Raw genomic sequence first — 12,182 nt, forward strand, 5'->3', positions numbered from 1 at the left:
GTGAGTCCACCCCTCACATTATATATACAGTATATCCCATAAGTGAGTCCACCCCTCACATTATATATACAGTATCTCCCATAAGTGACTCCACCCCTCACATTATATATACAGTATCTACCATAAGTGACTCCACCCCCTCACATTATATACAGTATATCCCATAAGTGACTCCACCCCTCACATTATATATACAGTATATCCCATAAGTGAGTCCACCCCCTCACATTATATATACAGTATCTCCCATAAGAGACTCCACCCCTCACATTATATATACAGTATATCCCATAAGTGACTCCGCCCCTTCACATTATATATACAGTATCTCCCATAAGTGAGTCCACCCCTCACTTTATATATACAGTATATCCCATAAGTGAGTCCACCCCTCACATTATATATACAGTATCTCCCATAAGTGACTCCACCCCTCACATTATATATACAGTATATCCCATAAGTGACTCCACCCCTCACATTATATACAGTATATCCCATAAGTGAGTCCACCCCTCACATTATATATACAGTATATCCCATAAGTGAGTCCACCCCTCACATTATATACAGTATATCCCATAAGTGAGTCCACCCCTCACATTATATATACAGTATATACCATAAGTGAGTCCACCCCTCACATTATATATACAGTATCTCCCATAAGTGAGTCCACCCCTCACATTATATACAGTATATCCCATAAGTGAGTCCACCCCTCACATTATATACAGTATATCCCATAAGTGAGTCCACCCCTCACATTATATATACAGTATATCCCATAAGTGAGTCCACCCCTCACATTATATACAGTATATCCCATAAGTGACTCCACCCCTCACATTATATATACAGTATATCCCATAAGTGACTCCACCCCTCACATTATATATACAGTATCTCCCATAAGTGAGTCCACCCCTCATATATACAGTATATCCCATAAGTGAGTCCACCCCCTCACATTATACACAGTATATCCCATAAGTGAGTCCACCCCTCACATTATATACAGTATATCCCATAAGTGAGTCCACCCCTCACATTATATACAGTATATCCCATAAGTGAGTCCACCCCTCACATTATATACAGTATATCCCATACGTGATTCCACCCCTCACATTATATATACAGTATCTCCATAAGTGAGTCCACCCCTCACATTATATATACAGTATATCCCATAAGTGAGTCCACCCCTTACATTATATACAGTATATCCCATAAGTGACTCCACCCCTCACATTATATATACAGTATATACCATAAGTGAGTCCACCCCTCACATTATATATACAGTATATCCCATAAGTGAGTCCACCCCTCACATTATATACAGTATATCCCATAAGTGAGTCCACTCCTCACATTATATACAGTATATCCCATAAGTGAGTCCACCCCTCACATTATATACAGTATTTACCATAAGTGACTCCACCCCTCACATTATATATACAGTATCTCCCATAAGTGACTCCACCCCTCACATTATATATACAGTATATTCCATAAGTGACTCCACCCCTCACATTATATATACAGTATATCCCATAAGTGACTCCACCCCTTACATTATATATACAGTATCTCCCATAAGTGACTCCACCCCTCACATTATATATACAGTATATCCCATAAGTGACTCCACCCCTCACATTATATATACAGTATATCCCATAAGTGACTCCACCCCTCACATTATATATACAGTATATCCCATAAGTGACTCCACCCCTCACATTATATATACAGTATATCCCATAAGTGATTCCACCCCTCACATTATATATACAGTATCTCCATAAGTGACTCCACCCCTCACATTATATACAGTATATCCCATAAGTGAGTCCACCCCTCACATTATATATACAGTATATCCCATAAGTGACTCCACCCCTCACATTATATATACAGTATCTCCCATAAGTGAGTCCACCCCTCACATTATATATACAGTATCTCCCATAAGTGAGTCCACCCCTCACATTATATATACAGTATATCCCATAAGTGACTCCACCCCTCACATTATATATATACAGTATCTCCCATAAGTGACTCCACCCCTCACATTATATATACAGTATCTCCCATAAGTGAGTCCACCCCTCACATTATATATACAGTATCTCCCATAAGTGAGTCCACCCCTCACATTATATACAGTATATCCCATAAGTGAGTCCACCCCTCACATTATATATACAGTATATCCCATAAGTGACTCCACCCCTCACATTATATATACAGTATATCCCCATAAGTGACTCCACCCCTCACATTATATATACAGTATATCCCATAAGAGACTCCACCCCTCACATTATATATACAGTATATCCCATAAGTGAGTCCACCCCTCACATTATATATACAGTATATCCCATAAGTGAGTCCACCCCTCACATTATATATACAGTATATCCCATAAGTGACTCCACCCCTCACATTATATATACAGTATATCCCATAAGTGACTCCACCCCTCACATTATATACAGTATATCCCATAAGTGACTCCACCCCTCACATTATATATACAGTATCTCCCATAAGTGACTCCACCCCTCACATTATATATACAGTATATCCCATAAGTGAGTCCACCCCTCACATATTATATATACAGTATATCCCATAAGTGACTCCACCCCTCACATTATATATACAGTATCTCCCATAAGTGAGTCCACCCCTCACATTATATACAGTATATCCCATAAGTGACTCCACCCCTCACATTATATATACAGTATATCCCATAAGTGAGTCCACCCCTCACATTATATACAGTATATCCCATAAGTGAGTCCACCCCTCACATTATATACAGTATATCCCATAAGTGAGTCCACCCCTCACATTATATATACAGTATATCCCATAAGTGAGTCCACCCCTCACATTATATACAGTATATCCCATAAGTGAGTCCACCCCTCACATTATATACAGTATATCCCATAAGTGAGTCCACCCCTCACATTATATATACAGTATATCCCATAAGTGAGTCCACCCCTCACATTATATATACAGTATATCCCATAAGTGACTCCACCCCTCACATTATATATACAGTATATCCCATAAGTGACTCCACCCCTCACATTATATATACAGTATCTCCCATAAGTGACTCCACCCCTCACATTATATATACAGTATATCCCATAAGTGACTCCACCCCTCACATTATATATACAGTATATCCCATAAGTGAGTCCACCCCTCACATTATATATACAGTATCTCCCATAAGTGACTCCACCCCTCACATTATATATACAGTATCTCCCATAAGTGACTCCACCCCTCACATTATATATACAGTATATCCCATATGTGACTCCACCCCTCACATTATATATACATTATCTCCCATAAGTGACTCCACTACTCACATTATATATACAGTATATCCCATAAGTGACTCCACCCCTCACATTATATATACAGTATATCCCATAAGTGACTCCACCCCTCACATTATATATACAGTATATCCCATAAGTGAGTCCACCCCTCACATTATATATACAGTATCTCCCATAATTGAGTCCACCCCTCACATTATATATACAGTATATACCATAAGTGAGTCATCCCCTCACATTATATATATACAGTATCTCCCATAAGTGACTCCACCCCTCACATTATATATACAGTATCTCCCATAAGTGAGTCCACCCCTCACATTATATATACAGTATCTCCCATAAGTGAGTCCACCCCTCACAATTATATATACAGTATATCCCATAAGTGAGTCCACCCCTCACATTATATATACAGTATATCCCATAAGTGAGTCCACCCCTCACATTATATATACAGTATATCCCATAAGTGAGTCCACCCCTCACATTATATATACAGTATCTCCCATAAGTGACTCCACCCCTCACATTATATATACAGTATATCCCATAAGTGAATCCACTCCTCACATTATATATACAGTATATTCCATAAGTGAATCCACCCCTCACATTATATATACAGTATATCCCATAAGTGAGTCCACCCCTCACATTATATACAGTATCTCCCATAAGTGACTCCACCCCTCACATTATATATACAGTATATCCCATAAGTGAATCCACCCCTCACATTATATATACAGTATATCCTATAAGTGAATCCACTCCTCACATTATATATACAGTATATCCCATAAGTGAGTCCACCCCTCACATTATATATACAGTATATCCCATAAGTGACTCCACCCCTCACATTATATATACAGTATATACCATAAGTGAGTCCACCCCTCACATTATATACAGTATCTCCCATAAGTGACTCCACCCCTCACATTATATATACAGTATATCCCATAAGTGACTCCACCCCTCACATTATATATACAGTATATACCATAAGTGACTCCACCCCTCACATTATATATACAATATATCCCATAAGTGAGTCCACCCCTCACATTATATACAGTATATCCCATAAGTGAGTCCACCCCTCACATTATATATACAGTATATCCCATAAGTGAGTCCACCCCTCACATTATATATACAGTATATCCCATAAGTGAGTCCACCCCTCACATTATATACAGTATCTCCCATAAGTGACTCCACCCCTCACATTATATATACAGTATATCCCATAAGTGAGTCCACCCCTCACATTATATATACAGTATATCCCATAAGTGAGTCCACCCCTCACATTATATATACAGTATTTCCCATAAGTGACTCCACCCCTCACATTATATATACAGTATCTCCATAAGTGACTCCACCCCTCACATTATATATACAGGTATATCCCATAAGTGAGTCCACCCCTCACATTATATATACAGTATATCCCATAAGTGAGTCCACCCCTCACATTATATATACAGTATATACCATAAGTGACTCCACCCCTCACATTATATATACAGTATATCCCATAAGTGAGTCCACCCCTCACATTATATATACAGTATATCCCATAAGTGACTCCACCCCTCACATTATATATACAGTATATCCCAGAAGTGTGTCCACCCCTCACATTATATATACAGTATATCCCAGAAGTGTGTCCACCCCTCACATTATATATCCTAAGAACCAAAATACCCTTTTAAAGGGGTACTCAGCCCCTAGACATCTTATTCCCTATCCAAAGGATAGGGGATAAGTCATCTGATCTCAGGGGGTCGCCCCTGTGACTCCCTGATCTCTTTCGGAGGTATGACAGTTATGTACTAGCCGTCACGCCCCCTCCCATAGACATAAAGGGAGGGGGCGTGGCATGACGTCGCGATCAGACATCTTATCTCCTCTCCTGTTTTGGGGCAGAGTACCCCTTTAAGCTTCTTGGACATGGAGTTCACCAGAGCTTCACAGGTTGTCACTGGAGTACTTTTTCACTCCCCCATGACAACATCACAAAGCTGTGGATCTTAGAGACCTTGCGCATGCTGGGAGTTGTAGTTTTACAACAGCTGGAGGCACACTGGTTGGAAACACTGATCTAATGATTGCTTATAATAGTCCCAAGTGTAAAAAAAAAAAAATATATATAAATATAAAAAAAATATATAAAATCTCCCTCTATTTATAAAAAACCCTTTTACCATATAACAAGGGGGGGGGGGGGGAGGGGGGAACAACAAAGAGACCAAAAACAACATATTTGGTATCGCCACAAGTAGAAATGTCCGAACTATTAAAATATAATGTTTATGATCCCGTACAGTAAGCAGCGTAAACATTAAAAATGATAAAAAAAATCCAAAAATGCTGATTTTTGGCTATCACTTCATGAAAAAAAAATTTTTGTAATGAAAAGCGATTAAAAAGTCCCATCAAAATAAAAATGGTACCAATAAAACCTACAGATCACGGCGCACAAAATAATTCTTATACAGCCCTGTAGGCGGGGAAATAAAGACGTTATAGGGTCATAAGAGGACGATTTTATACAAACTCAATTTACATACAAAAAGCTATTGTTTTTTTAAAGTAGTAAAATAAAAATAAAAACATATAATTTGGGTATCGTTGTATTCGTAAGGACCTACAGAATAAAGATCAGGTGTCATTGTTACCAAAAAGTGCATCGCGCGAAAACTAAAACTCCCCAACCAAAGATGCAAAATTTATCATAGATTTTGCGGTAATAAGAGTGATGTCATTACAATTGGTGGCGCAAATAACAAGGCATCAGTGGGCAATTGGAAGGCTGTAATGGCTACTTAAAGGGGTACTCCGGTGGAAAACTTTTTTTTTAATAAATCAACTGGTGCCAGAAATGTTAAACAGATTTGTAAATGACTTCTATTAAAAAATCTTAATCCTTCCAGTACTTTTTACCTCTTTAATAATACAGAGGAAATTATTTTCTTTTTGGAACACAGAGCTTTCTGCTGGCATCATGAGCACAGTGCTCTCTGCTGACACCTCTGTCCATTTTAGGAACTGTCCAGAGTAGGAGAAAATCCCCATAGCAAAACAAATGCAGCTCTGGACAGTTCCTAAAATGGACAGAGATGTCAGCAGAGAGCACTGTGGTCATGATGTCAGCAGAGAGCACTGTGGTCATGATGTCAGCAGAGAGCTCTGTGTTCCAAAATGAAAAGAATTTCCTCTGTAGTATACAGCAGCTTATAAGCACTGGAAGGATTAAGATTTTTTAATAGAAGTAATTTACAAATCTGTTTAACTTTCTGGCACCAGTTGATTTAAATAAATAAATAAATAAATAAATAAGTTTTCCATAAGAGTACCCCTTTAAGGTCAAAAAGGAAAAGATGAAAGCGCAAAAGTGAAAAATCGCTGCGTCCTTACGGGGTCAAATGGCTTGGACATTTCAGAGTTTGGCCATACCAAATATGTTTATAATGTTTTTCTTGTTTCCACATGAGAAATGTGTCTGTGTGTTGGGGGTTAAGTTTTTATTACTTTTAACCTTTATTTGTTCAGTTTCCCTAGGGCAGTGGTCCGGCTGTCCGGGCATGCTGGGAGTTGTAGTTTTTCAACATCTGGAGGTCCGCAGGTTGGAGACCACTGCCCTAGGGAACTAGTACAAGCGATACTAATGTATTGCAGTGTAATGTGATCCGGTGCTCTGTGGCTGTCCGGGCATTCTGGGAGTTGTTGTTTTGAAACAGCTGAAGCCACCCTGGTTGGGAAACACTGGCATGGCAGTGGTCTCCAAACTGTGGGCTTCCAGATGTTGCAAAATTACAACTCCCAGCATGCCCAGCCAGCTAACATCTGGAGGTCCTCTGTTTGAAGACCAATGCCTAGGCTAGTGTTTCCCAACCAGTGTGCCTCCAGCTGTTGCATGCCCGGAAAGCCACCATCTGTAGATCCAGTTTGAAGACTATTGCAAACCAGGGAGCCTCCAGCTGTTTCAAAACTATAAGAGCCGTTGGCTGTCCTAGCATGCTGGGAGTTGTAGTTTTGCCACAGCTGGAGGCACCCTGGTTTGCAATAGTCTTCAAACTGGATCTACAGATGTTGGGTGTCCGGTCATGCTGGGAGTTGTAGTTTTGAAACAGCTGGAGGCACCCTGGTTGGGAAACACTGGTCTAGATCTTCAAATTGTGGACCTTCAGATATTAGCTGACCGGGCATGCTGGGAGTTGTAGTTTTGCAACAGCTGGAGGCTCCCTAGTTGGGAAACACTGACCTAGGCATTGGTCTTCAAACTGTGGACCTCCAGATGTTAGCTGGCCAGGCATGCTGGGAGTTGTAGTTTTGAAACAGCTGGAGGCACCCTGGTTGGGAAGCACTGGTCTAGGCAGTGAACTTCCAGATGTTGACTGTCCAGCCATGCTGGGAGTTGTAGTTTTGCAACAGCTGGAGCCTCCCTGGTTGGGAAACACTGGTCTAGGCAGTGAACTTCCAGATGTTAGCTGGCCAGGCATGCTGGGAGTTGTAGTTTTGAAACAGCTGGAGGCACCCTGGTTGGAAAGCACTGATCTAGGTCTTCAAACTATGGACCTGCAAATGTTGCAAAACTACAACTCCCAGCATGCCCGGACAGCCAAAGGCTGTCCGGGCATGCTGGGGGTTGTAGTTTTGCAACAGCTGAAGGCACCCTGGTAGGGAAACACTGGTCTAGGCAGTGAACTTCCAGATGTTGACTGTCCAGCCATGCTGGGAGTTGTAGTTTTGCAACAGCTGGAGCCTCCCTGGTTGGTAAACACTGGTCTAGGCAGTGAACTTCCAGATGTTGACTGTCCAGCCATGCTGGGAGTTGTAGTTTTGCAACAGCTGGAGGCTCCTGGTTGGGAAACACTGGTCTAGGCAGTGAACTTCCAGATGTTAGCTGGCCAGGCATGCTGGGAGTTGTAGTTTTGAAACAGCTGGAGGCACCCTGGTTGGAAAGCACTGGTCTAGGTCTTCAAACTATGGACCTGCAAATGTTGCAAAACTACAACTCCCAGCATGCCCGGACAGCCAAAGGCTGTCCGGGCATGCTGGGGGTTGTAGTTTTGCAACAGCTGAAGGCACCCTGGTAGGGAAACACTGGTCTAGGCAGTGAACTTCCAGATGTTGACTGTCCAGCCATGCTGGGAGTTGTAGTTTTGCAACAGCTGGAGCCTCCCTGGTTGGTAAACACTGGTCTAGGCAGTGAACTTCCAGATGTTGACTGTCCGGGCATGCTGGGAGTTGTAGTTTTGCAACAGCTGGAGGCTCCTTGTTGGGAAACACTGGTCTAGGCAGTGAACTTCCAGATGTTGACTGTCCGGGCATGCTGGGAGTTGTAGTTTTGCAACAGCTGGAGCCTCCCTGGTTGGGAAACACTGGTCTAGGCAGTGAACTTCCAGATGTTGACTGTCCGGGCATGCTGGGAGTTGTAGTTTTGCAACAGCTGGAGCCTCCCTGGTTGGGAAACACTGGTCTAGGCAGTGAACTTCCAAATGTTGACTGTCCGGGCATGCTGGGAGTTGTAGTTCTTTTACATCTGCAGGTCCCCAGTTAGGAAGGTTTACACATCCATGATCGGAGTTTTCTCCAACTATTGTACATGGAGGACTTTCTGGAGTTTCCCTGACAGGTGGTGACGTCAGCCCGTGGCCTATGACGTCACAGGCAGGATGTCAGTGGAGTGATTGTCATGGTTACTGCCCGGGGTACAGTCCCTGGTGCTTGTGTAACACTATGATGGCGGACACTTCCCATCACCTGCCGTTACCGGATCAGTCTGGTCGGAGACAACAAGGTGACAACACCGGGGGGTGTGAGGCGGGCAGGGTCCACACACCTCCGCACAGCGCCCCCCGGATTGGCGGAGAGGGAACAGCCCTGCCGACGTCACGGGGTGGGCGGGGCCGATGTGTCATGTAGTCTCCCATACGATGCTGCTGCACTCACATTCTGCTGGCTCACACCGCTAACAATAGAGAAGCGACTAGAAGGCGCTAGAACCGCATCCTCCTCCCCATCACCACCGACTATCGCGACATGTCGCTCCGATCGGGCATCCTCAAGCTCTTCAGGAAGACGATCAACACCCAGAACGTGCAGAAGAAAGGGGTGCACTCCATAGCCATCATAGGGGCCCCCTTCTCCAAGGGCCAGGTGAGACTATCCACCACACGTGACATCATCACTGCCTGTAATGACGTCATCAGCACTCACTGTAATGATGGGGGGAGTAGTCCTGTATAGAGAGATGTGTATAGTGGGGGGATCAGACATCGTTCACATGTGAGGGTCGTGTGTGCTGCGGATTATATAAGAATCACATGGAAATGAGCAAGTGTCAGCTCACACCTATCTATCTATCTCATATCTATCCATCTATCTATCTATCTATCTATCTATCTCATATCTTTCTCACATCCATATATCTATCTCATATCTATCTCATATCTATCTATCTCATATCTATCTATCTATCTATCTATCTATAAATCATCTATCTATTATTTATCTATCTATCTCACATCTATATATCTATCTATCTCATATCTATCTATCTCACATCCATATATCTATCTATCTCATATCTATCTATCTCACATCCATATATCTATCTATCTCATATCTATCTATTTATCTATCTATCTCATATCTATCTATCTCACATCTATCTATTATTTATCTATCTATCTCATATCTATCTATCTATCTATCTCATATCTATCTATCTATCTCATATCTATCCATCTATCTATCTATCTATCTATCTCATATCTTTCTCACATCCATATATCTATCTCATATCTATCTATCTCATATCTATCTATAAATCATCTATCTATTATTTATCTATCTATCTCACATCTATCTATCTATCTATCTCATATCTATCTATCTCACATCCATATATCTATCTATTTCATATCTATCTATCTCACATCCATATATCTATCTATCTCATATCTATCTATTTATCTATCTATCTCATATCTATCTATCTCACATCTATCTATTATTTATCTATCTATCTCATATCTATCTATCTATCTCATATCTATCTCATATCTATCTATCTCACATCTATCTATTATTTATCTATCTATCTATCTCATATCTATCTCATATCTATCTATCTCACATCTATCTATTATTTATCTATCTATCTATCTCATATCTATCTATCTATCTATCTCACATCCATCTATCTATCTATCTCATATCTATCTATCTCACATCTATATATCTATCTATCTCATATCTATCTATCTATCTCACATCCATATATCTATCTATCTATCTCATATCTATCTATTTATCTATCTATCTCATATCTATCTATCTATCTATCTCACATCTATCTCACATCTATCTATTATTTATCTATCTATCTCATATCTATCTATCTATCTATCTCATTTCTATCTATCTATCTCACATCTATCTCACATCTATCTATTATTTATCTATCTATCTCATATCTATCTCATATCTATCTATCTATCTCACATCCATATATCTATCTCACATCCATATATCTATCTATCTCATATCTATCTATTTATCTATCTATCTATCTCATATCTATCTATCTATCTATCTCATATCTATCTCATATCTATCTATCTCACATCTATCTATTATTTATCTATCTATCTCATATCTATTTATCTATCTATCTCATATCTATTTATCTATCTCATATCTATCTCTCTCATATCTATCCATCTATCTATCCATCTCATATCTATCTATCCATCTCATATCTATCTATCTATCTCATATCTATCTATCTATCTATCTCATATCTATCTATCTCATATCTATCTCATATCTATCTATCTCATATCTATCTATCTATTTATCTATCTCATATCTATCTCATATCTATCTATCTCATATCTATCTCTCTCATATCTATCTATCTCATATCTATCTATCTCATATCTATCTATCTATCTATCTCATATCTATCTATCTATCTATCTCATATCTATCTATCTATTTATCTCATATCTATCTCATATCTATCTATCTCATATCTATCTATCTCATATCTATCTCTCTCATATCTATCTATCTCATATCTATCTATCTCATATCTATCTATCTATCTATCTATCTCATATCTATCTATCTATCTATCTCATATCTATCTATCTATCTATCTCATATCTATCTCATATCTATCTATCTCATATCTATCTATCTCATATCTATCTATCTCATATCTATCTATCCATCCAGTCAGCAGAACACAGGCCACGTCTTTCATCATGCTGGTGGCTGCCCATGTAGCAGTGTGCACAGGTCTCTATAAACCAGTGGGTATCCGGTGACAGTGTTTCGTGTGACCTCCCTGCAGGTTCTCTCCATTATCAGGATGCCGCCCCATATGGGTAAATGTTCTGGCTATTTCTGTAATTCCTGCCGGTGATGGACGGCGGTGTCAGGCGTTACATCAGGATTACATCAGCCTTTGTATTAGTGCGAGGACTTCTCTAGAAGAAGGGGTCCTGTCCTCAGCCCGCTCCATAGTCCCCTGGACACATTAACATGGAGCCCATGGTGGTCCCTGAACCCCTTACAGCAGACATAGGGATCCTGTCCTCAGCCCGCTCCATACTCCCCTGGACACCTTAACATGGAGCCCATGGTGGTCCCTGAACCCCCTTACAGCAGACATAGGGATCATGTCCTCAGCCCGCTCCATACTCCCCTGGACACCTTAACATGGAGCCAATGGTGGTCCCTGAACCCCTT

General features: G+C 40.6%; 2 protein-coding genes across 5 annotated transcripts in view; one reads left to right on the forward strand and one right to left on the reverse strand.

The window, feature by feature from the left end:
- LOC130295604 (uncharacterized) overlaps positions 1–9,281 on the reverse strand; it is a 44,810-nt gene extending 35,529 nt beyond the window's left edge. The window contains exon 1 of one of the 4 annotated variants that reach the window (XM_056546468.1): positions 9,183–9,281. Coding sequence is in view for 2 of the 4 variants with exons in the window: in XM_056546467.1 (XP_056402442.1) it covers positions 7,681–7,918 (238 nt within the window). In the remaining 2 variants the exon portion in view is untranslated. Of the gene's footprint in view, positions 1–7,680; positions 7,971–9,182 lie in introns of those variants that run through there. The other 3 variants (XM_056546467.1, XM_056546466.1, XM_056546469.1) reach the window with 3 other exon arrangements.
- ARG2 (arginase 2) overlaps positions 9,199–12,182 on the forward strand; it is a 29,170-nt gene continuing 26,186 nt past the window's right edge. Inside the window, exon 1 of the mRNA XM_056546463.1 lies at positions 9,199–9,578. Within this exon, the coding sequence (XP_056402438.1) occupies positions 9,462–9,578 (117 nt within the window). The 5' untranslated portion in view covers positions 9,199–9,461. The remainder of the gene's footprint in view (positions 9,579–12,182) is intronic.

The sequence above is a fragment of the Hyla sarda genome, chromosome 11 (genome assembly GCF_029499605.1).
Source record: "Hyla sarda isolate aHylSar1 chromosome 11, aHylSar1.hap1, whole genome shotgun sequence".
NCBI classification, from domain to species: Eukaryota; Metazoa; Chordata; class Amphibia; order Anura; family Hylidae; genus Hyla; species Hyla sarda.